Source organism: Strongylocentrotus purpuratus, unplaced genomic scaffold (genome assembly GCF_000002235.5).
Source record: "Strongylocentrotus purpuratus isolate Spur 01 unplaced genomic scaffold, Spur_5.0 spur5_contig_861, whole genome shotgun sequence".
In the NCBI taxonomy this organism is placed as follows: Eukaryota; Metazoa; Echinodermata; class Echinoidea; order Camarodonta; family Strongylocentrotidae; genus Strongylocentrotus; species Strongylocentrotus purpuratus.
The window spans coordinates 3,023,709-3,044,390 of NW_022145570.1; the positions used below are offsets into that span (position 1 = coordinate 3,023,709).

Below are 20,682 nucleotides of genomic sequence, written 5' to 3' on the forward strand. Positions count from 1 at the left end.
TTTATTAGAGTAGTCGTTACGTTTGAATGTACTAAATCAATGTTCGACAAGATATCAAAGTTCCCTTTTCCAATAGGATAATCTGTCAAGAGCGATTAAATGTTCTTGTTATCGTATGTCTATCATATCTAATTCCATCATCTAATTGGAAGGCATGATAGGTGGAAGATCGGTACACTTTAAAAGATAATTTGGCAGCCTTAATCAGTAAAGCAAAAGCGCTACCCTTTCCTTAGTCGCCGTTAACCTAATCAATTTACCAAACTCGCGTGGGTGGTTCAACTTGACACCAACGATTCAAGTTAACAAATCTTGTTTACCCACCCAGTCGATAATTCGACACCCGAATTAGTCCAATAAATTGTTACGGATACTGATTCGAAAGAAAGAAGAAAATAGATCATCGGACTCAACTCCAATACGTCATGGTCAAACAGTCTTAAATTGTGTTTATCAACAGGTGATCCTGTTTCAGAGGGCACAGCCCAGTGCGTAGTACCATAGACCTACCACTATGGTAGTACTAAAAAAGGGTAGCTCTGCATGTATTAGGGGAAAGAAAATGTTTTGGGTAGGCCTAAATACGCTCTCTTACACTCTTTATTATACTTTTCATTATCCCCCCCCCCCCCTCGCCTCCTCTCTCTCTCTCTCTCTCTCTCTCTCTCTCTCTCTCTCTCTCCCTCTCTCTATCCATCTATCTCTGTTTTTCTCATTCTTTTTCTAACACACACTATCATAATTATCTACCCATCCCATTGTTATCCTAAATGTTCATGCTTTAAGTTGACAGTATATCATGTACGATGATTACAATGTAAAATTCACATTTATAAGGAAAAAATTAGTATAAATCATTAGTTGTTGAACTTATCCCCCACGCACTAACATAATATGTCAGATATTTTCCCACGTGCACCACTGTCTCTCGGCTGCTGAGCAAAGCAATCAGAGAAAGTGGAAGTTTTGCTAATTGTTTATTGATCTCTTTTGTGTCGTTTCTTGACGCTTTTGACTCTTTGATGTCATAGGCCAGAGGATTGTTGCCGCTTATCAACACAATACATCTTATTGACAGAGTAAACTTGGTCAAGAATAAAGCAACGTGTCAAGAATAAATGCGGTACAATTAATTTACTGTTGTCCGCTACTATATACGTCTGATGTTTGGTCAACCCCCTCCGTAGTTTATTGTTTCATTCTGTCGTGTCATATTGAAGGTATATTGGCAGTAACTTGCTAATGTGAGCTATACAATTAGCCGCCTTTTTGACAGTTATAAATCCAGCAGTGTCGTCTAGGAATGGCAGGCTGTAGCCTCGACTTGCGTCTTGAACGAATCTCTGTCTTTTTGTGTGTTCTCATTGATTATGTAAACGTCCTTCTCACGCCAAACTGTAAACGCCGTCTTTTTTTTAGACATCATCGGTTCGTGTGGCTGGGCAGAACGCAGGGCTTTATGGAACGGAACACGTTTTCATTTTCGTCCTTCTCGTTAAACTGTGTGTTAAGTGTCACTCATTTCGAATCGATAATTGAATCAAAATATTGGCTCCTAGTCCAGTAGTTAATCCTCGCGGAGAGTCATTTAGACGGTCTTTGTTGGCTAATTAGCAAGCGTTTTGAACTAATAGAGTATCAAGAAGACCGTTTATTGTTTAGTTTAACTCAGAATTTCTGTACATATCATAAAAGATGAAAACAGAGTAATAATATAATAATATCCTAATAGTCCACTCCAAATTTTATTAAACCGAAACGGAAATTCTTTTTGCCCAATTGATCGACGTTGCTCTACCCCTTATTGTTGAACGCCAAACAAGGTAGCAACAACTCCCATCTTTTAACGTCATTTGGTATGACGCGGCCGGGGTAGGCCTAATCTAAGTGATATTGTTATATCTTGTAATCGCATAAAATTATCTGAATCCCTCTTCCCATAAGTATCCATTTTAAGTACTGTTGCTATTTGACCAAATCATTATGTTTATGACAAAATGAGTATGAAACCTCCTCATACGTACGGAGGTGAGACTTTATATTGATCAGTGATTTGATGATTGCGACTGATCACGAAAAATAAATGTGATTTTTTTTTTTAACGTAATTAGACAAAGATAGGGATCGCACCAAAGGATTATTAGGGCTGCAGAGGACTTAAACATGTTAAAAGCAAAGATCAAAACAAAACATAACATTAGAAAAGCAAAGAGAGAGGAAGAGAGAAGGGTTATATGTATCTCCGAATTTCTGAAAGGCTAAATATATAGGAATATAAAAGAATACAAGGAAAATATACAGGAGGGCGGCGATTGCTTCATATTCTCTCTCTCTCTCTCTCTCTCTCTCTCTCTCTCTCTCTCTCTCTCTCTCACTCACACACACACACACACACACACACCCACACACACACACACACACCATTGCAATTTCGTATATCTGTTTTCTTTTCTACTTCTTCCAGCCACTTTATAATTTCTGCTGAGGGATGAGAGATTTATTTTTTTTAAATCCTCAACCGCTAGAATCATGAGGAATTATGAAGACCTGGAATAGGTTATCTCGTGCGATGTCCCTTGTATGCATATCTCTTTCTCTCTCTCTCACTCTCTCTCTCTCTCTCTCCCTTTCTCTCTCTCTCTCTCTCTCTCTCTAGCCCTCATTCCCTCCCCCTCCTCTCACTTGGTCGAAGAAGCCTCGGTTGCTTGCATTTAAAGAATCAATAAATAGAAAAAGGGGAATTTATATCGCTCGTCATTTGGAGTCAAAATTGCCTCTGCGGTTGACATTGACAGAATTATACAATCATGGTAAATTAGCCAAAGTAAATCACTTTGGCTTTCTATTGATTGCACGAGGCGATGTATGTAATCGTAACACAGGCAAAAGCCAATAAACCGACCACCAAACATAAGTCATTACACAAAAATCACAGTCATCATCAGATTCTCTGGCAAAGCAATTAAAATTGCTGCGGTGAAGAAATACAGAGGAAGGGGAGAAAAAGATACGTAAACGACAAGAATTGATTTCTTTAAATGGATAGAAAACTATCTTAATTTCATTTCTCCGCCGGGAAAATGGAATATTACGGCGGAGAAGGGCGAACCAGCAATCGAGCACAATGACGTTTCCTGGTAAATACGCGCAGTTTCCGGTTTCCGTTCCGGCAATGCATGATGGACGTATCATGGCCGTGCATTGGTTTCTAATCAGTCGCGAAGCAAGCAAGTCGATCGCTAATCAGAAAATAGAAAAATGGTGCAATATAGCAATTTGCATCGAAGCCTGCATTGAAGGTAGCAGTTTTTTGTAGCCTCTGACACATGTCTTTAACATTATTAAATGTCACTGCATTATATCTGATTGAATTGACCCCAACAATCAACAAAAGAAAATAAGTCAAAAGCAACGCGTAATATTTAGATGTGGCAACGCAGTTATTAATTAAAAATGGGTACGTTAGTTTCTATGCATAATCGAATAGCATTTCGATTGTGTTATATTCATTTGAGGGTTTTCCCCTACAAGTCAGTATAGTTAATAAACTTTTGTGAGGTTTGATTTATATAGATGTAAATATTGTCGATGCCCTTCCTTCCCTCGCTTTTTTAGAAATATTGAAGACGTGCACGGGAAACGAAATTTTGAAATGGCTATGTATGAACAAAAAATCTCTAATGATATATATATATATATATATATATAGAACATTTTTATCCCATTTTTAGATCAAATTGTCCAATATTGCGACTGTAATTTCCGGAATGAAAACTTTCGTTCATAAAGTATGATTTCTCTCATTTTTATACAGAACTCTTTGAAAACATGATACCACGAACTGACTGAATTCAAAATCATTATTGATAAAAACAAAATCGCAAAATTAATGACAATATTTTCCATGTAAATTAGCGATACATTATTTGATATCCGAATTTTAAATCTCAAGGGTCTAATTTTAAGAAGGTAAGCGCTATGCGAACTTAGATCCTCGATTAATTCTGTGGAATTATATTTGCATTTTAGAAATGACCATCTCACGCTCAATCTTTCGCTTTTGTAGCGCCGCGCGAGGTCTTTCTAAACGCTCAATGCGGAGTCAATGGAGCAATATTGCGTATTTAAATTGAGGGAAATCGCTTGAAAATCTCGTATGTGCAGCTTAACTTGAGCTTGCTTTCCACGCGTGAAATAAAAGAAAGGGATACAAAAATTTGCCCTGAGGAACTAGTACCGTCTGTCGTAGCAATTCTCGCTGCTACCACGGGCTTTCTTCGAGCACTCCTCTGCTTTTTAGTCAAAATCTTTCTTTGTGCACGCTCTCTGCTCCACTGTTGAATAATGTGCGTTGAGTTTTATCTTTTTCATTCTTTCATTTGTACTTGGGGTCAAACGGCGACACTAACCTATGCAGGGGTGACCCAACTCTTAAATACGGCCTTTCTCGTACGCTATCACAGGAAGGGCGTATACCAAATAATCCACCACTTGCCATACAAACAGAGAACATTGAATGATTTTATGTTTGTAATACGTTTTTTTAACAAATCAATTCCTAAAGCGCTCCTATTGCATGGATTCACATCGCTTTGCAGGGCCGGTGATATTCTTTTCACAATGTTTTATGATTAACTATATAGCGTTTTCGACTTTGAAAACTCTTTTTTCTTTTTTCTTTTTTTTGTTGTCTTTCTTTTTTGTAACAGACATAAAACCTGGATAAGAGCGCAGATCTAAAAATGTATTCCCTGCATCATCTCTCATGTATATTGGTTCGTTTCTTTTCTCTCAAGTCCTTCTCCTTTCCTCTCTCCATTTGCACCCTCCTTCCCATTATTTCCCTTCCTTTTTCCTCGTCCACATGCGCCCTAGTACTATCACCTTCTTTTGTAGTATTATGTAATTAAAACAGTAACCGTTCTTTTTTTCATTCACAACAACAACGTCAAACATTAACAACAGTTAGAATAATTTAAACTATACATTTGTATAGACTGTCTGATATAATGGATACAAATCCTAAGAGAACGTCCCTGCAAAAAAAAGCAATTACTATTGTGCGATATAAAAATTAACAAAACCTATATTTATTTTGTTTACGTTATTAAAAAAACAACTTAACCAACGAATACTATCAGAGAAGCTGCATTATACGGTGAATATAGTTAGTAAAAGAGAGAGTAAGAGCTGGGTGGGGAAAAGATAGAGGGGTAAGAGGGCGAGAGAGAGAGAGAGAGAGAGAGGGCGAGAGGGAGAAAGAGGGAGCAAGAGAGAGGGAGAGAGAAGAGAGACGGGAGGGAGGAAATAAGATGGTACTGTTGATGAGATTGTGGGGTGTGACATGCGACAGAAGACGTTAATTTTCGATCTTTTCATTTCGAGATTTTCATTACGCCAAGATTTAACGGGGAATGATTTGTCGTTATCAGCCGTCCGTCGGGAGTGAAACGCGGTTCTCTTCCTCATGTCAACTGCACGCGAGGGGATTACCTTTCTATGAATATCAACCATATTTGCGTTAAGATTACCTCTCTTTCTATTGCACGGATAGCTGAGGCTACTAGCCTACCTCTAAACTGATTATTAAAATTAAATCAGACTCGAATTCAATTGAAATTGCCTTGATATAAGGTTTACTCCGCTGTTATACTTTGAAGGATATAAGTTTTCACTTCTTTTTTTAAAAGTTGCTTCCACTTTTGAGCGAGCTAATTAGGTCATATAGCGAAAAGTTGTAGGAATTATTCTATGACAAGTTGAACAATCAGAGGGTGAAAATCGCATCTGAATATTTTCATTTGAGATGACGGTATACTTGACAATTAAATGAATTTAAGCGATGTTCATTATCTTCTGTCGTTAAGACGAACGGCGTCGCAAGATAATTACTGAATATTTTAGCGATATAAGATAGAATAAAGAGATTGAAATGTCATGCATTTTCAACAGCTTTATGTAATTGATAGCTTTTAAGATAGCTAAAATGCCAGCAAATTTATTAAACTAGTTAGCTGAGAGAAGGAAAACACCTAAAAAGTTTGTTTCAGAAACGAGATTCCGGATTCAAGATGGAAAAGTAAATCCATTAGATGAGGCGCAAATATCACGGGGAAAAATTGGAATTAGATTATCGGCAAAGGGTATATACATGGAAAAGGGTCGAATGAAAACAAAAATAGATACACACATTTAAAAAGATAATGACTACGAAATAAGGAGAAGGGGTCGCCTTTGAAGGAAAACTTGCCGATGCATTAAAGTCTGTGAGATAATATGGTTTGATGCGGTGACAGAAAATTATCTTTGGACAAAGAAAAGTATTGTTGACAACCTATCTTTCAGAAAATGATGAGTGTACGGCACGATCGCAAATATACCAAAGACTCTTCAAAAATCGAATGAAGGTAATTTCGATAATAATATGTGAACATTACAATAGACATATTATTTCATAATACGAACATTCTATAAGCCAATGGCAATAAGGTATAGAAGTTGCATGCTCTTTTTCAAAGTTTTAATAAGAATATTGTCATGATCGTGTTGTATACTTATCCTAAAACATGGTAGAGGTGTTGTGTTTTTGTGTTCCACATCTCTCCCTCTATCTCCCTCTTCCCCTCCCTCTGTCTCTCTCTCCCCCTCTCTCTCTCTCACCCTCTCTGTCTCTCTCTTTCTTTCTCTCTCTCTCTCTCTCTTTCCCTCTTCCCCTCCCTCTTTCTGTCTCTCTCTCTAACTCTCTCTCACCCTCTCTCTCTCTCTCTCTTTCTCTCTCTCTCCCTCTTCCCCTCCCTCTCTCTGTCTCTCTCTCTCACCCTCTCTCTGTCTCTCTCTCTCTCTCTTTCTCTCTCTCTCTCTCCTCTTCCCCTCCCTCTCTCTCTGTCTCTCTCTCTCACTCTCTCTCACCCTCTCTCTCTCTCTCTCTCTCTCTCTCTCTCTTTCTCTCTTTCTCTCATTATCTCATTTTATACCAAACCTCTCATTTTCAATTTATTCCCGGGATTTTCACGAGTACATCTTTTCAATGACCATCTCAAGAAAAAGTTGACGATAAGCCCCCTTTCTCGCAACTTCTCAAAGATCGACTCTTGACGCGACAAGGGTTTGGAGGCCTCATGATGAATTAGTAGGCTTAGTCGTCGATGATCTCGACTCCCATGTGGTGATTGATGACGGCCTATAATATACGTTATTAACCAATCTGATTGAAAACCGCCAAAAAACTAGCACCTTAGAATCGGAGAGTTAGAGGCGCATTTGGTCTGATCTAAATCTTCCGCGATGCATTCGTGCTGTACTTTAATGCTAGTTTGTAAATTAATGTTTCGCGTTGTTAGGAGAAGACATAATTCCTTTCAATCCGATTGAAATGACAACATTCGTTCATGAAGGATGGTGCATTTAATGATTATGTTGTCTATATCATTGAAAGAAATTTATTGCATTCAAGATTATCATCATTTTTCCTTTCTACATTTAATTATTGGGCTCTTTTTTACGGCGTATTTAGCAATCAATAAGGGGTATTTTTAGATGACGTTTTAATTTTCTGTATTATCCTTTCGTTATTTATCAATATTTGGTATGATCGCAGGAAGAAAAACTTAGCAATAGAATTTATGGTATTCTGGATATATTTACTATGGATCGCTTTTTACAGCCTATTATCCATTTGGCGTCCTGAATTGTCGTTACGTTTAATTATTTGTGTTATTTGTTACAGACTTCAGTATACTTGACTTCCATTTTTTTCCTTCTGTTATTGAACTGTTAGTCCCTGTTTGTCTATCAACTATATTGACACTATGGTTGTTACTCTATTTTGTCGTCAGAAATAACTAGATACATAAAATAATAATAACAATAATAATCTTTTAAAGTCCACTTCAATTTTATTAAGTTAAACCGAAAATGGAAATTATTTTTACCCATGGGAAAGGTTATTTTGTCCGTTGATGAGGATATGCATGCAGTTTGGAAGCTTCTGGTTTTAAAGACAAGGTGGTTACCCTTAAATAGCTCTCATACCTCGTATAGGATTCGCGGTCGTAGGTCCCCTAGATACTAACATAATAAGCACGTGGGTATTTAAGCCTGCATGGAAAAATACATGATGTTACTGGGGAAAATGAAGACATAGAGCTGAAAATGTTTGTCGATTAATACCAGTAACTGTTGCGCTTAGCCCTTTAAAGCAAAATTGACAATATCAGTGACACGTTTAATGCAATAATGGTATTAGGACATTACCGTAACACTTGTTTCATTTCATTAAATGGAGGATGAAGAAGATGAAAAGCGCTCGCAGTCTTCATTAGGAATTGGACAATGAGAGAGTAATTTAATCAGATGCGGCCCGAGCCCGTGAGACGTTACACCCGAAATTGTATTTACTTAGGCCGATAGGTGCGGCGCGGGATGGCGGCATAATGGGGTAATAGTGTATCGTGTCGTATCTGGATGTGTCGAGCGGTAGATGGAGTGTGACATGATGGTTGGGAGATGAAGAGGGATGGAGGGAAAGGATGAGAGAGGGTTAGGAGACGGAGAGAGAGAGAGAGAGAGAGAGAGAGAGAGAGAGAGAGAGAGAGTGAGAGCGGTGGGGAAGGGGGTATAGAGAGAGAGAGGGAGAAAGAGAGAGAGAGAGAGAGGAGGAGGAGGAGGAAGAGGAGAAGATAGGATAAGGATAGGGAGGTCGGAGAGAGAGAGGGAGAAGATGAGGAGAGTGGATGAGATGAGAAGAGGGAGGGAGGTGGAAGGAGAGGGGAGAGATAGAAAGAAGATGAGGAGAGAGAATGAGATGAGATGAGGGAGAGAAGTGGAGGGAGTGGGGAGAGATAGAGCGAAGATATAGGAGAGAGATCATTTACAGATGGAGGGGGAATGAGTGGTGATAGGGAGAGAGGTAGGGGGATAGAGGTAGAGGGAGAGAAGGAGACAGGATGAGGAGAGGAAGAGAGATGAAAGGAGAGGTGAGAGTATGGGGAGAGGGAGTGGAGCAGAGAGGAATAGAGGAGGATGGATGGATGATGAGAAAAAGGGGTAAGCGTGAGGTGGAGGAGCAGGGGAGATTGGGTTGGGAAAGAGGGTGGGATAATCACTATGGACACATAATAAGATTTGTGAGGTGTTGATTAAATCAAAATTATTGCCGATAATAAAAAAATATATAGGGATGGTCATTATTCATTTGTCTTTTCTCGTTGTATCTTCAACGTCCCCATCATCTTAAATAATGCCACTTCAGTCATCCCACCTCCTCATACATGTCATAGTACGAGGGAACTCCGTTTTGCTATCATCCCTCGTTCATGGAAGAAAATATTCGATTTCCAAACGGTGAGTGATTTCTGCTTCCCCGTCACCGGCCGCAAAATTGTTTAAATGAATATTTCTTCCCGCTCGACGGAGCTGGGCCGTTGCTTCATTTAATCTCCGCTTTGGGTGCAAATCTTGTTCTTTTTTCTTTCTTAACGGGGCATTATCTAATCCAGTCGTGAGCCGACCATACTTATCGATCGGTAAAGCAGTCTAAATGGTTTTCAATCATGGCTACTTACAAGCCTATATAGACGAGGAAGGAAAAGTGCTTGCAAAAGGACAGCTTAAGTTTGTTCGAGAGTCCGAAAACGTCAAGAATATTCAGTATTTGATACAAAGTGTACTTTCACTGTATTCTAAGGACAGCATGAACATGATACACTGATAATATCAAGCCCAACATAATAGCATTAGTCGGATACTCGGACATGATTTAGCCTAGTATTAACAAACATTGAAATGAAATGTGATAATATCGTTTTTATACCTTATAATTTTCAGTGGTGAATTTCAGTTAGAATCATCTAACTATTGTCATATTTAAATCAAATCCTTTCAATATATTGTAGTGGTTAGCAGTATCCCGATAGAAACCATTAACAAGCCGCAATCCAGTAAATCTGTCTGAATTGATCTTTTTCATGTTCTTTTTGACGAACAATCCACTATGGATTGAATTTGATAGATCGTCATAATATCCGACTCTCGGAACAGATATAATTTATTTGGTTTTGTTTCATTTTATTGTATCTGTTCATGTTGCTTGCTCTGAAAACTCGAAAATTCGAAATTAAGGTACAATGAATGGAATTATGAATTTTACGTTGACTTATTGGACACCGCCATTATAAGATTGATCATATTTCATTGAAAGTGTAATCGAAAATAGTTCATTGAAAACTGTTTTGTGATTTCTGGGATCTGTGTTTGCTTTCGCGTAGCCTAAAATTTGCACCGGCTTTTCAGCAAAAATCACCACAGTCACGTATGATTTGCTTATACTATTAAAGGTATTGTATCACAATCGTAACAATGGACAAATCGTCGCTTTTTTTCCTCTCAAAACATTTTATTTCAATTTCTCATTCACCATTTCCCCACATAATGATGATGTTGATAATGTCTGCTTGAACATGAAGCTGGCAATATCCGGAGCTAGCTACCACTTTTCGCATGTCAGGCATGTCGTCTGCGCTGCTCTTAATGTTGGGTTTCCCGCCCTTTCTTTTCTCCATGTTCTCGTTCAAAAATTCGTGTAGACACAACGCGGTGATCTGTGCGTCTCGTATATAGACACTCAAGCTCCCTGTCAACTCCTACCTCTCGCTCTCCTTTCTCCCTTTCTTTTCGCAGCTCATATAATTGTTCTCTTTTGAAGCCGAGAACGTGTTGAGGTATCTGTTTTGCGCTGTCGTATCTGACTTCCGATTGAGATGCAAGTCGATGGAAGCATGGCACTTACTTCTTTTCCCCCTCTCTCGTTTCGCTTCTCCCTGAGCATTTCAGCCAGACGAATTCGAGCTAATATTGCGATTTCTTAAGGTGATAAGACAAACGAGAACTACGGTGTTTATATTCAACTCTTTCCCTTTTGGACAGGGGATGTTGTCTTATCGATGAAGTTTGATTTGGTGTAATATGAAACGAAGGCAGATTGTGTTCGCCAATTGTAGGCCGAGTCCCTGGCGATTAATTCCGCGGTATTGTCATACTTCTTATTAATATTTTCGCACTTCGAAGAAGATTGCGCTTTGATTCTAACCACTCCCTTGGGTAGAACTATGATGGATTGAGGAATGTATGTATGTTTGAGCTCTATTATACCTTTAAGTCCTAATTTTAATCATCTTTTATAGAATTGTTGACTCCTTCAGGTCTTTAAGAAAACGCCACAGTATTTATTTTGATAACTAATATAGCGACTGTGCGCTGTTATTGTTCTAATGTCGACGAGTATTGTCACCATGCTCATACCATAATATGAAATGAATAATAATAGCTCCATAATTGTGAAATTAAACTCCACTAGACATGATGCAGCATGGAACAACTTTCTACATCTTGAATTTGCGTTGGTATGTGACCTGTTGCATACAAAATTGCGATGGATGCATTAACAAGTTTCCTGAAGCAACAGAAATATTGAGAATTATGTTTTTATTTTTTTTAGTCAACAAAATTTGAAATTGACGATAATGTAATAAAGGCAGGTCCTCAGTTAATAAGACTTCAGGACGAATTCGCGAATGAGCAGAATTTTGAAAAAAAAATTATACCTTTTAAACTGTAAGGGTATGCCCTTCATCCATTCCGATTTTCGATGCCCTTATACCCAAGCTACAAAGATTCCTTCACTCACGTCACGTGAGATAGGAGGTACTTGAAAGAAGATTTATCTTAACAGTCAAGGTGGACGTGCAGAGAGAGAGAAGGAGATGACAGCTACATTGATTTATATTTTTTCCCATGTTATCCATTTGAAATCAGAACATTACTCGGTTTGCTGCCCCAGCACCTATTCGCGATCAATATAGATAAGCACAAATCGACAAAACGTGAGAAAGTTACAAAGATGTATGGCTGGTTGTCCAACTGCGGGTTCGGTTACTGCTATTTTCAAGCTCATACATTACTATCTTTTAGGTTTAAAGTCGAAAACGTTTTGCGTAAGGTTTGAAAGTCCAGGTTAGTGAAAAAATATCATTTCGATGGTATTCAGTGTTTGCTTGTTTTTTTTTTTTTTTTTTGTTGTATGTTTTTCCGGGTTTTTTTTTGGGGGGGGGTGGGGAAAGATAAATCATTGATAAACATCAATTACAAATTTTGCTTAGTGTAAATTGTATTTAAGCGATTTGCAGTGGCGACATTTATCAAGAAATAGTGAGACATTCATTATCTTCATTATCACAACTAAGAAATTAAGCAATGAAGGAAAAAAAATCGATTTCTATAAGTGGTATTGACCATACGTTTCTTTTTTAATCTATTCCATATGAAAATTTCATTTTTTTTTTAACATGAAACACGTTCGCGGTTTTATTTTTCTATAAATCCAATAAGCGCAAAAATGAAAGAAAAACGAAAAGGGGTTTTCAAAATTGTTCATATCAAAAGCAATCTATTGCTGGAGTTTGGGGAATCAAGTTCTCCTTCCTTTTAATCTCTTCATCTTCCATCTCTCAAACCACAGTGACAATTGCTAAAATTAATCAAGCTTACAGTTGAAATGACAGCTGATGAAATGTTATGTTGCGTGTCGCAATTAATTCCCCGCACAACTTTTATCTTTCCCTCACCAAAAAAAGCACGCAATATTTGTTTTTCAACTGGAAATTGGGATCTGCAAATATGGCGAGGGTTGTCGAATGGGGAAAACGAGCAATTAGACACTGTTAGATGGTTAATGAATTTATCTTTTAATCGTACCGACGCAATTATTTCATTTTCGCTGTCATATTAGTGTTTGCTAAGCATGATTATTTAAAAGGAGAATTCATTTTGATTCTGGTGTCGTCAATCTTTATGTCACAAACGTTGTCATTTTCATTCCACGTTCTTAGGCACTGTTTGTTATAGAGGACATCGTGGAAATGCGATGTTTCATTGTTTTCAGAAATAAATTTAATACATCACGGACTTCAACAGGATGAGCAGAAATCGTTTAATTTCAAAGACCTATTAGGCAGATGAGAGTATAGATTTACATCGTGTAAAGGCTTAACTTCGGTTAAAATGGGAGTTAACGATTTTAACGATGGCAGTCATATGATGATTTTAATAGACTGAAATTCCTTGTATCTAATAAGAAAACTTTATTCACATGGTATATATTTCGCTTATAACATATTAACAATATTTCATATGAAAAACGCGTGAACGAAACATGGAAACAATATAAGTAATTAAATAACTTTTCAAATAATTAAGCATTATTTCTAATTAATCTAAATTTAATGTTCAGTATAAGGCCAACAGGAATCAAGAATAACCTTCCGCGTTGAGCATTAAACTAGATCCAAAAGGTGATGGGTGATTGCATGCATTTTCAACTCGGGTCCGTTGTCGTGTTTTCAAGCGGCAAAGAAAGGGGTAACAGGTCATTCTGAAATCTTAAAAAACACTTTTGATTTTCAAGGCCGTTTAAAACTTTTCAGTATTTATAGTTAGTCGACTGACTTCTTGCGAAGACCTGTCAGTATCAAGCGACAGGTTTAGAAGCTAGGCTAACGCTTTATTCCCCCTTTGCGTTCCTCTTAAAATACAAATATTGAATAACTTGTATATAATTTGAAGGCCATAACGGGGCCGTAGTTTGCGATCGGGTACATTTAATTTAAAGCAATCAAGCTGTCTATCTTTTCTCGCTTTAATTACAAGCTAAGATAGAAATCTAGCTCGCGCTTCACTACTTCTATCGACTTTTCTCGAGCAAAAGTGACAACTGCGAACGAGGACGAAGAGGAGACAAATACCAAGTACCAGAAGAAGAAAAAAAAATCAAAGTTTGCTAATGTACAGTTTGACAAGGCGCGTTACAAAATAACACTTTCTTCGCTCTCTTGTCGATAAAGTGAAGTCATGTAAGCGTAAAGATTTTGGCGATTGACTCTGACTTACTCATGTTAACTGTTTCGTGCTATTGATTTGGTTTTATCACACAACCAAAATCGATTTCGTATTTCGGAACGTATCTGGGTGAAAAGGAAAGGATGGTTAAATAGTCCTAAGGGGCTAGGCAAGGTGTATTGTTACCTGCCAAAATTAAAAAGGAATAGACTGAACCTTAGGATCATATAGCTTCAACCATTTCTGTTTATGAACTGAATTTTTAAAAATGAAAGGCAGGTAAATTTATATCTACTACAGTACATCTACTGCGTGTATCATGTTTATACCGACTCAATTTACTAATTAAATCCATAATATTTTCCATGTGGCAAGCTGTGGAGTTATTTAATGACTATTTTATTTTTGTTTATTTTTTGTATTATGTCTACATTCTGTCTTCCTATTCAAATATGATATTCATAATATGTTAAGTGATATTTTAATAAATATAATCATTCTTTTGCCATCTTATCTTGTTCATCTTCGAAATTATTTATTGCAAAAGCTGTACGAACCTTAAAATATGGCAAGCAAACCGTATTATTTCCATCGGAAAATGAAGAAAATTAAGTAATTTATAAAGGAAGGAAAGCCCAGCACCTCTGCCCATGAAATGACGAGCAAGTAATGGCGGATCGACAGACTTGTCATGTGATTGATTTATGACACGTGACACCTGAGACACCAGTAACGTGCGATAATCAGCGATAGCAATCAGGCATCGGTATCGTGAAACGTCGATCACTCGTCAGGAGACGAGCTCTGATGCGATTGGCATGTTTGGATATGATTCCAGAAAATAGATGACGAAATATGACGAGAGATGACGAATTACGGAAAGGAATTTCGGACGAAACTCTGTCTCTATTTCATGAAGACTTAAAGGAATGAATTATTGTTGGACGGTATCACTTTAAAGATCAGTTGTGTTATTGTCAACTTCTTCTCTGGTGATGCATGTATAAATTGAGAATGGGAGGTTCAACGTTTTGAATTGAAGAGAAATGAAGTGGAATATGAATGAAATGTCATTGTGCCAAAGGTCGAAAAAGGAAATTTTACACGGAAAAATACAATAGAGCTTCAACCATTACAAACCCCGATCGGAGATGCAACATTAATATTTAAGGGTTTTTCTCGTACATTGTCGTGCATCTCTATTAAACAAAATTGCAATATCAATATGAATAATCAACATTAAGATATAAACATCTCGCCGTCTCTGAAATGCAGACGAACGATACTGATCCCAAGAACGATATCGATACTTGTCTGGATATGACGGAAAATATATTTATGATCTTCCATATTGATATGTATGATGATGATGATGAAGTTGATACATCGTGTGCCATAGTTGGCAGTTCACTTGCTTATGCGCAGGAATTATTGCAAAATGCTGTGTATAGACCGGTATTGTAGTCGTAACCTTGGAAATTAGATCCAGCCAGGAGAACAATTTCACTTTTCCTTCCCCTTTATTCAAGGGTGATCTTGTTGGAAATAAACTTATTTTGGCGGGAAAATATGTACAATAAACACTTATCTCACACTCACCACTTAGGTGCGATAGAAATGCCAGCGGTGATCGATTCGGAATGGGGGTGATTTTAGCTGAATTATATGACAGGCAAGATACTGACGAAGCCGCTAGAAACATCACATAACATCTTAATTGAGGGCAGCACTTTGCCTGAGCGGGCAAATTTCCTCGCTCACCAGAAATCAATAAATGGCGAACTGAAGGGCAATTGAAGTGCCTTCCAAAACAGGAAGTGACGTTTGCGACGTTGACATTACAGTTTCTATTCGTAGCATATACGTTGGACTCTCTGGCTCTCTGTCCCCCCCCCCCCCCCTCTCTCTCTCTCTCTCTCTCTCTCTCTCTCTCTCTCTCTCTCGCTCTCTCTCTCTCTCTCTCTCTCTCTCTCTCTCTCTCTCTCTCTCTCTCTCTCTCTCTTTTCCTCTCTCTCTCTCTCCGCCTCTGATCCACGTTCTCTTTTATTACCCTCTCTCCATCTTTCTCGCTCTCTTTCTCAGATCTCTTTTTCGATCTTCTGCCTGTTCCACTTCTGTTCGTACCACGTCGTGCCTGGTCATGTCATATTATATCGGACACGGCTCAAATTCTAGCTATCATCCACGGCATTTGTCTGTTTTTTTCTTTTCCATCGTCACCTGCTTTTTGGCTATTATTAGTCATCTTAGATTAATATTATAGATCTGTCTATATCTGTGTATTATACGCATCTATCTTTCTGTCTTGTCTGTATTGTCTTTTTGTCTGTATTCATATAAAACATGATTTGAAAGACCATCTCCCCCAAAACAGCTTAAGGGCAATGTCGGTATATTAATTTTGCGTATTGCCTAGAGCAATCATTTTCAGATAACGTAATAGGCCTAGGCCTATGTCATTTTCGAATATTTCAATACGTGACCACATACAAGGCTAAGTGAACTTGTGTTGGGTTAATTTTTAAAAGTGTTTGCAATCGTGTTATAAATGTCTTTTGCAATTTCATGAAACAATTTCTCTCTCTCTCTCTCTCTCACACACTCTCTCTCTCTCTCTCTCTCTCTCTATCACACACACTCTCTCTCTCTCTCTCTCTCTCTCTCTGTTCTTTTAAACTTTAAAGATCTCGTCTTAAGTAGATATCAAACTACTATTATAGCAAGTGTCGCGTGCAACATACTTAGTAAACTAGATCAATGCGAGGTCAGCCAGGAGCGTGATATGATTGTCTGGATGTTAAAAATACAAGGGCAAAAACTCGGGCAGAACATTATACTCCTACATCAATGATAGGTAGGGGGAAAGTGTCACTTAAATTCCTTATAAATCGTTTATGTTGGTGATTTTATTGATCATGTTGATACAATTACAAAAAGAAATTCTCTTCATCTTTGAAAGCCTATAACATATTCGTTTTTCTTTCACTCTTTCCTCTGCTACAGGTTTGGTTTCAGAACCGGCGTGCAAAATGGCGGAAGAGGGAGAATACTCGGAAAGGCCCCGGTCGCCCCGCCCACAACGCGCACCTGACATCATGCAGTGGAGACCCTATCCCTCCTGATGAACTTGAGCGAAGAGAGAGGATGAAGATGGAGAGGAAAATCAAGAAACAAAAAGAGAAGACAGATAAAGTACCGAATCGACAGGTGTCGAGGAGAGTTGGTGGTGGCAGTCAGGCCGAAGGGAGTGGTGGTGGAGATGGTGAGGAGAGAAGGCGAGACTCATGTAGTTCCTCAACGGGTATATGTGTGGATGGACCGGGAGGCTTCTTAGCGGACGGTCATCTCTCCCAGAAAGACTTCATGGAAAGCTCTAGCGCTGAACCTAGCGAGATCGATTCAGAATGCATGGACAGTATGAGTATTGATACAACGGAGGAGCAGCGAAAACTCCCGGATTCGCCGCGCTTCAAGTTAGCGGCACGAACACTCCTTAATCCGCTGCGTGGCGTCGGGCCGTTACCGCGGTTCGACGGCGATAAACTTCAAGATTGCGACGCTGCCTCCGCATTCCATAGCTCGTTTAGTATCGATAGACTTCTGTCTCGCCAGCCGGAGCAGCACCGGGATATCAAACCAGGAACCGTCGCCGCAGCCGCCGCTGCCGCTGCCCTCTGGCCCGACTTCTGCCCTAGCTACGCGCTGGCAGCACCCAACCCTCTTGCGTGGGGCGCACTTACGACATTCGGGTTCCCGAGGATGTGGGCCGGTCTGACGGCTGATCGACTAGCAGGTTGCCTGCGGGCTAACAGTCAGCAGATGGGCCTGCTAGATGCATGGAGAGAGAGAAAGACAATGAGTGTTGAGGCTCTAAGAAAGAAAGCACAGGAACATAAAGAGGCGTTGAGTAAGAATGAACTCAGCGACGGATGAACAGAACTTGTATAAATAAATGTATCAAATTATTGTAGTGTATGATAGTTATTAATATCTTACAAGTGTGGAGTGGAGGTTATTGACAAAAATATTGAAGTTATTTTGAAGATTAAATTATATTTACTTTTTATGTGAATCAGGAAAGAATGAATTTATTATAAGTTTAAAAATCCATTTTTTACCAAATGGAAGAAAACATGTAGGCCTAACGATTGCCATGGGAACTGTTTTCCAGGGCACGCAGGGGCGGGGACCTTTCGATTTGTCTTCATTCTGTATTAATTAATAATATTAGAAATTTTATATCAGTCTAAAATCTGACCTTGGATATTTGCCTACATAAATACCATGTTGTGGGTGTCACTCCCAAAACCTCGCCTTTGGCAATATGAGAAACTTACCATAATCATCCATGGTTATTAATGATCATCCAATACAGCTCATGTGGGCAAATAGTGATTCACTATCAGTGTTTCATATCAGCTAGTAAGCCCAATGGTTTCCATTTGGTGTGCGTGCTATAATATGTAGTGGCGTAGAAGCTTTAGGGTATATGGGTACACGCCCCCCCCCCCCCCCTCACCCACTGAATAGTTAACACCGAGATACGAAATAGAGGGACATAGAGAACGGACGAGAATAACGTATGGATCATTTCCTGTATCCTTCCACTAATCGGTAGCTTTGTAAATGTGCATTTAATTTTCCGAGTAAGACCGGCGCCCCCCCCCCCCCCATGGGCGGACACACACTACGCCATTGCTGTTTTATGCAAACATAGTATCCGATGCTACCTCGGTTGTTATCGTGATTATGGGGTTATATACAGTTGGGTAGTTATTAATAGGTAAAATTATTTCAAAGTTGACTGGTCATTGAATAGATAATACTACATCGTAAACATTCACTATTGTGACTAAATCGTCACTAGCTGCAATTAATCACTCACATCACAATTGGATGTTATTTAATTTCTCATTCCTGTGACATACATAATGTGTTTACTGATGTGCATCTAGAGAGTGTGGGTTGAGGCACCTTGGTAAATAATAATGGGTGGCCATAAAATTATATTATAACCGGCTCTCGTAACTGACAGAGCCTTTTTCGCAAAACATGATGTTTGTCCTGCATGTATGAATGTGCCGCTTTCGAGTAAGATGGACCACTTTTAAAGGCACCATTAATCTTTTGAAAATACATTCTATGAACTTATTCCAAAAGATAGTGGGAAGCAAATCATTTTGAGAGTGACAAGGTATATGAAATGAATTTTTTGAATAATCCAACTATATAGTTATGATGGTGATTTTAACCATGATTCTATATAACGATAGGAATAGAATTAGCTGAAATGATTTGTACATCGTATTGGGATACTGGGTTTATTATGAGCAGTATTTTTGCTAAGTATTTTGAGGAAAGGTTATGGACTTTACTCCATCTTCTAGTTTCACATTCATATCAAACCAAAATTGAAGTTTAAAGACCAAAGATCAACATTCTTTATTGCCAAATTTTTTAACCGCCAAAAGTATGTAAAACGATTTCTTTGTTCGATTGAAGAAACAAAAATGACATGAGGGCAAGGATTTGTGGTTGTGATATTTCTCTCCAAGCCTTGAATTCTTATAATGTTTGTCTGTTCGACATGTATGTTTTCAAGACTGGCAAACATGTCTATTTCGTTTTCTTCATAAGTCTCTTAAACAATACAAAAACCTAATGGAAATACACGCAGTGCTATATATATCTTGCTTTGTTATCATGGAGCAGCGATTATCTTTAATACTAATTACCGTACTAAAGAGGGAAAGACAAATACATGCTTCTTTAAACATGTTAAATGATATAAATTGGCAATATCTTAAAATGGGACAGTGATGTTTAGCGCCTTTTCCAGAGAGAAAGATTGTAACCTGACGTTATAAGCACTATGCAGAGAATTATTTTACCATTACAGCAAAACAAGAAAATGTTAAGAGAAAATCTTGTAATTCAATTCGTTTGACTGTGGTTCAATGTATTGTAATCTACAACTATTTTTGTAAGAAGCAAAGAGGTTTCTTAACTCTCCTCGAACAAGAAGCAACAAAAGATTCGCGTAAAATGCGCCATCTTTATAATGTACCGTGTCATTCGATCCCGTCGCCTTCAATTCGCTGTATTTTCTTTTCCCTCAGAAACCCCCTAACTCTCCTCTTTTAATTGAGTCACAAAACTATTAAATATCATGCGATAAATCACCACGTCTCATGCTCGCCATCACGTAAACGTAGAATCCAATTTGTTGCGAAAATCTGTTATTTTTTCGTTCCCGCCATCCAATCCCGTGCGGTTTAGCAAGATACAATCTCAAGTACGGGAGACGTAACAAAAATTTAATTTCCTTGACGGGCTCTCGAAATCGGAAAAGAGAAAAGCGTAATTTCGTCCTCCAAAGACAAGGAGGTGTGCTGGAGAGAAATAACAGGCTAGGTGATGCTGTTACATGGATTCTTGAGAGAATGAGAGTAAAGAGAGAGTTTATTCACTTGTCCACGGCTTGATGTAGCGGTTTTAATTTTCACTCTTGTTTTACCCGCTTGATTGAATAGGAGTGGACGTTTAGATTAGGGTAACTGCAAACGCTCTCTGTTGATCGTACAAGTCCTTTTTTCCCCTCGTGAATCTTCGAGAGTGAGATTGAATTGAGGGTAATTATTGCGATTTTCGTTTAAAGGATTAGTTGAGACTTGGCTTGTCTATTCAAGATAGCAGGCTAGTATCATGTTCTAAAGAATAAAGATTTGATTGACACGTTTGTGTGCTTCAATTTATAAATTAATGAAAGTCAATTTCAGAAAATTCCTTATC

At 38.4% G+C, this 20,682-nt stretch overlaps 1 protein-coding gene across 2 annotated transcripts in view; it reads left to right on the forward strand.

Annotated features, from left to right (window-relative positions):
• Positions 1 to 19,797, forward strand: part of LOC577625 (homeobox protein unc-4 homolog) — a 31,912-nt gene extending 12,115 nt beyond the window's left edge. For both annotated transcript variants that reach the window (XM_011668026.2, XM_777839.5), the window contains exon 3: positions 16,894 to 19,797. In XM_011668026.2, coding sequence (XP_011666328.1) covers positions 16,894 to 17,823 — 930 coding nt within the window. In that variant the 3' untranslated portion in view covers positions 17,824 to 19,797. The remainder of the gene's footprint in view (positions 1 to 16,893) is intronic.
• The last annotated feature ends 885 nt before the right edge of the window (positions 19,798 to 20,682 follow it).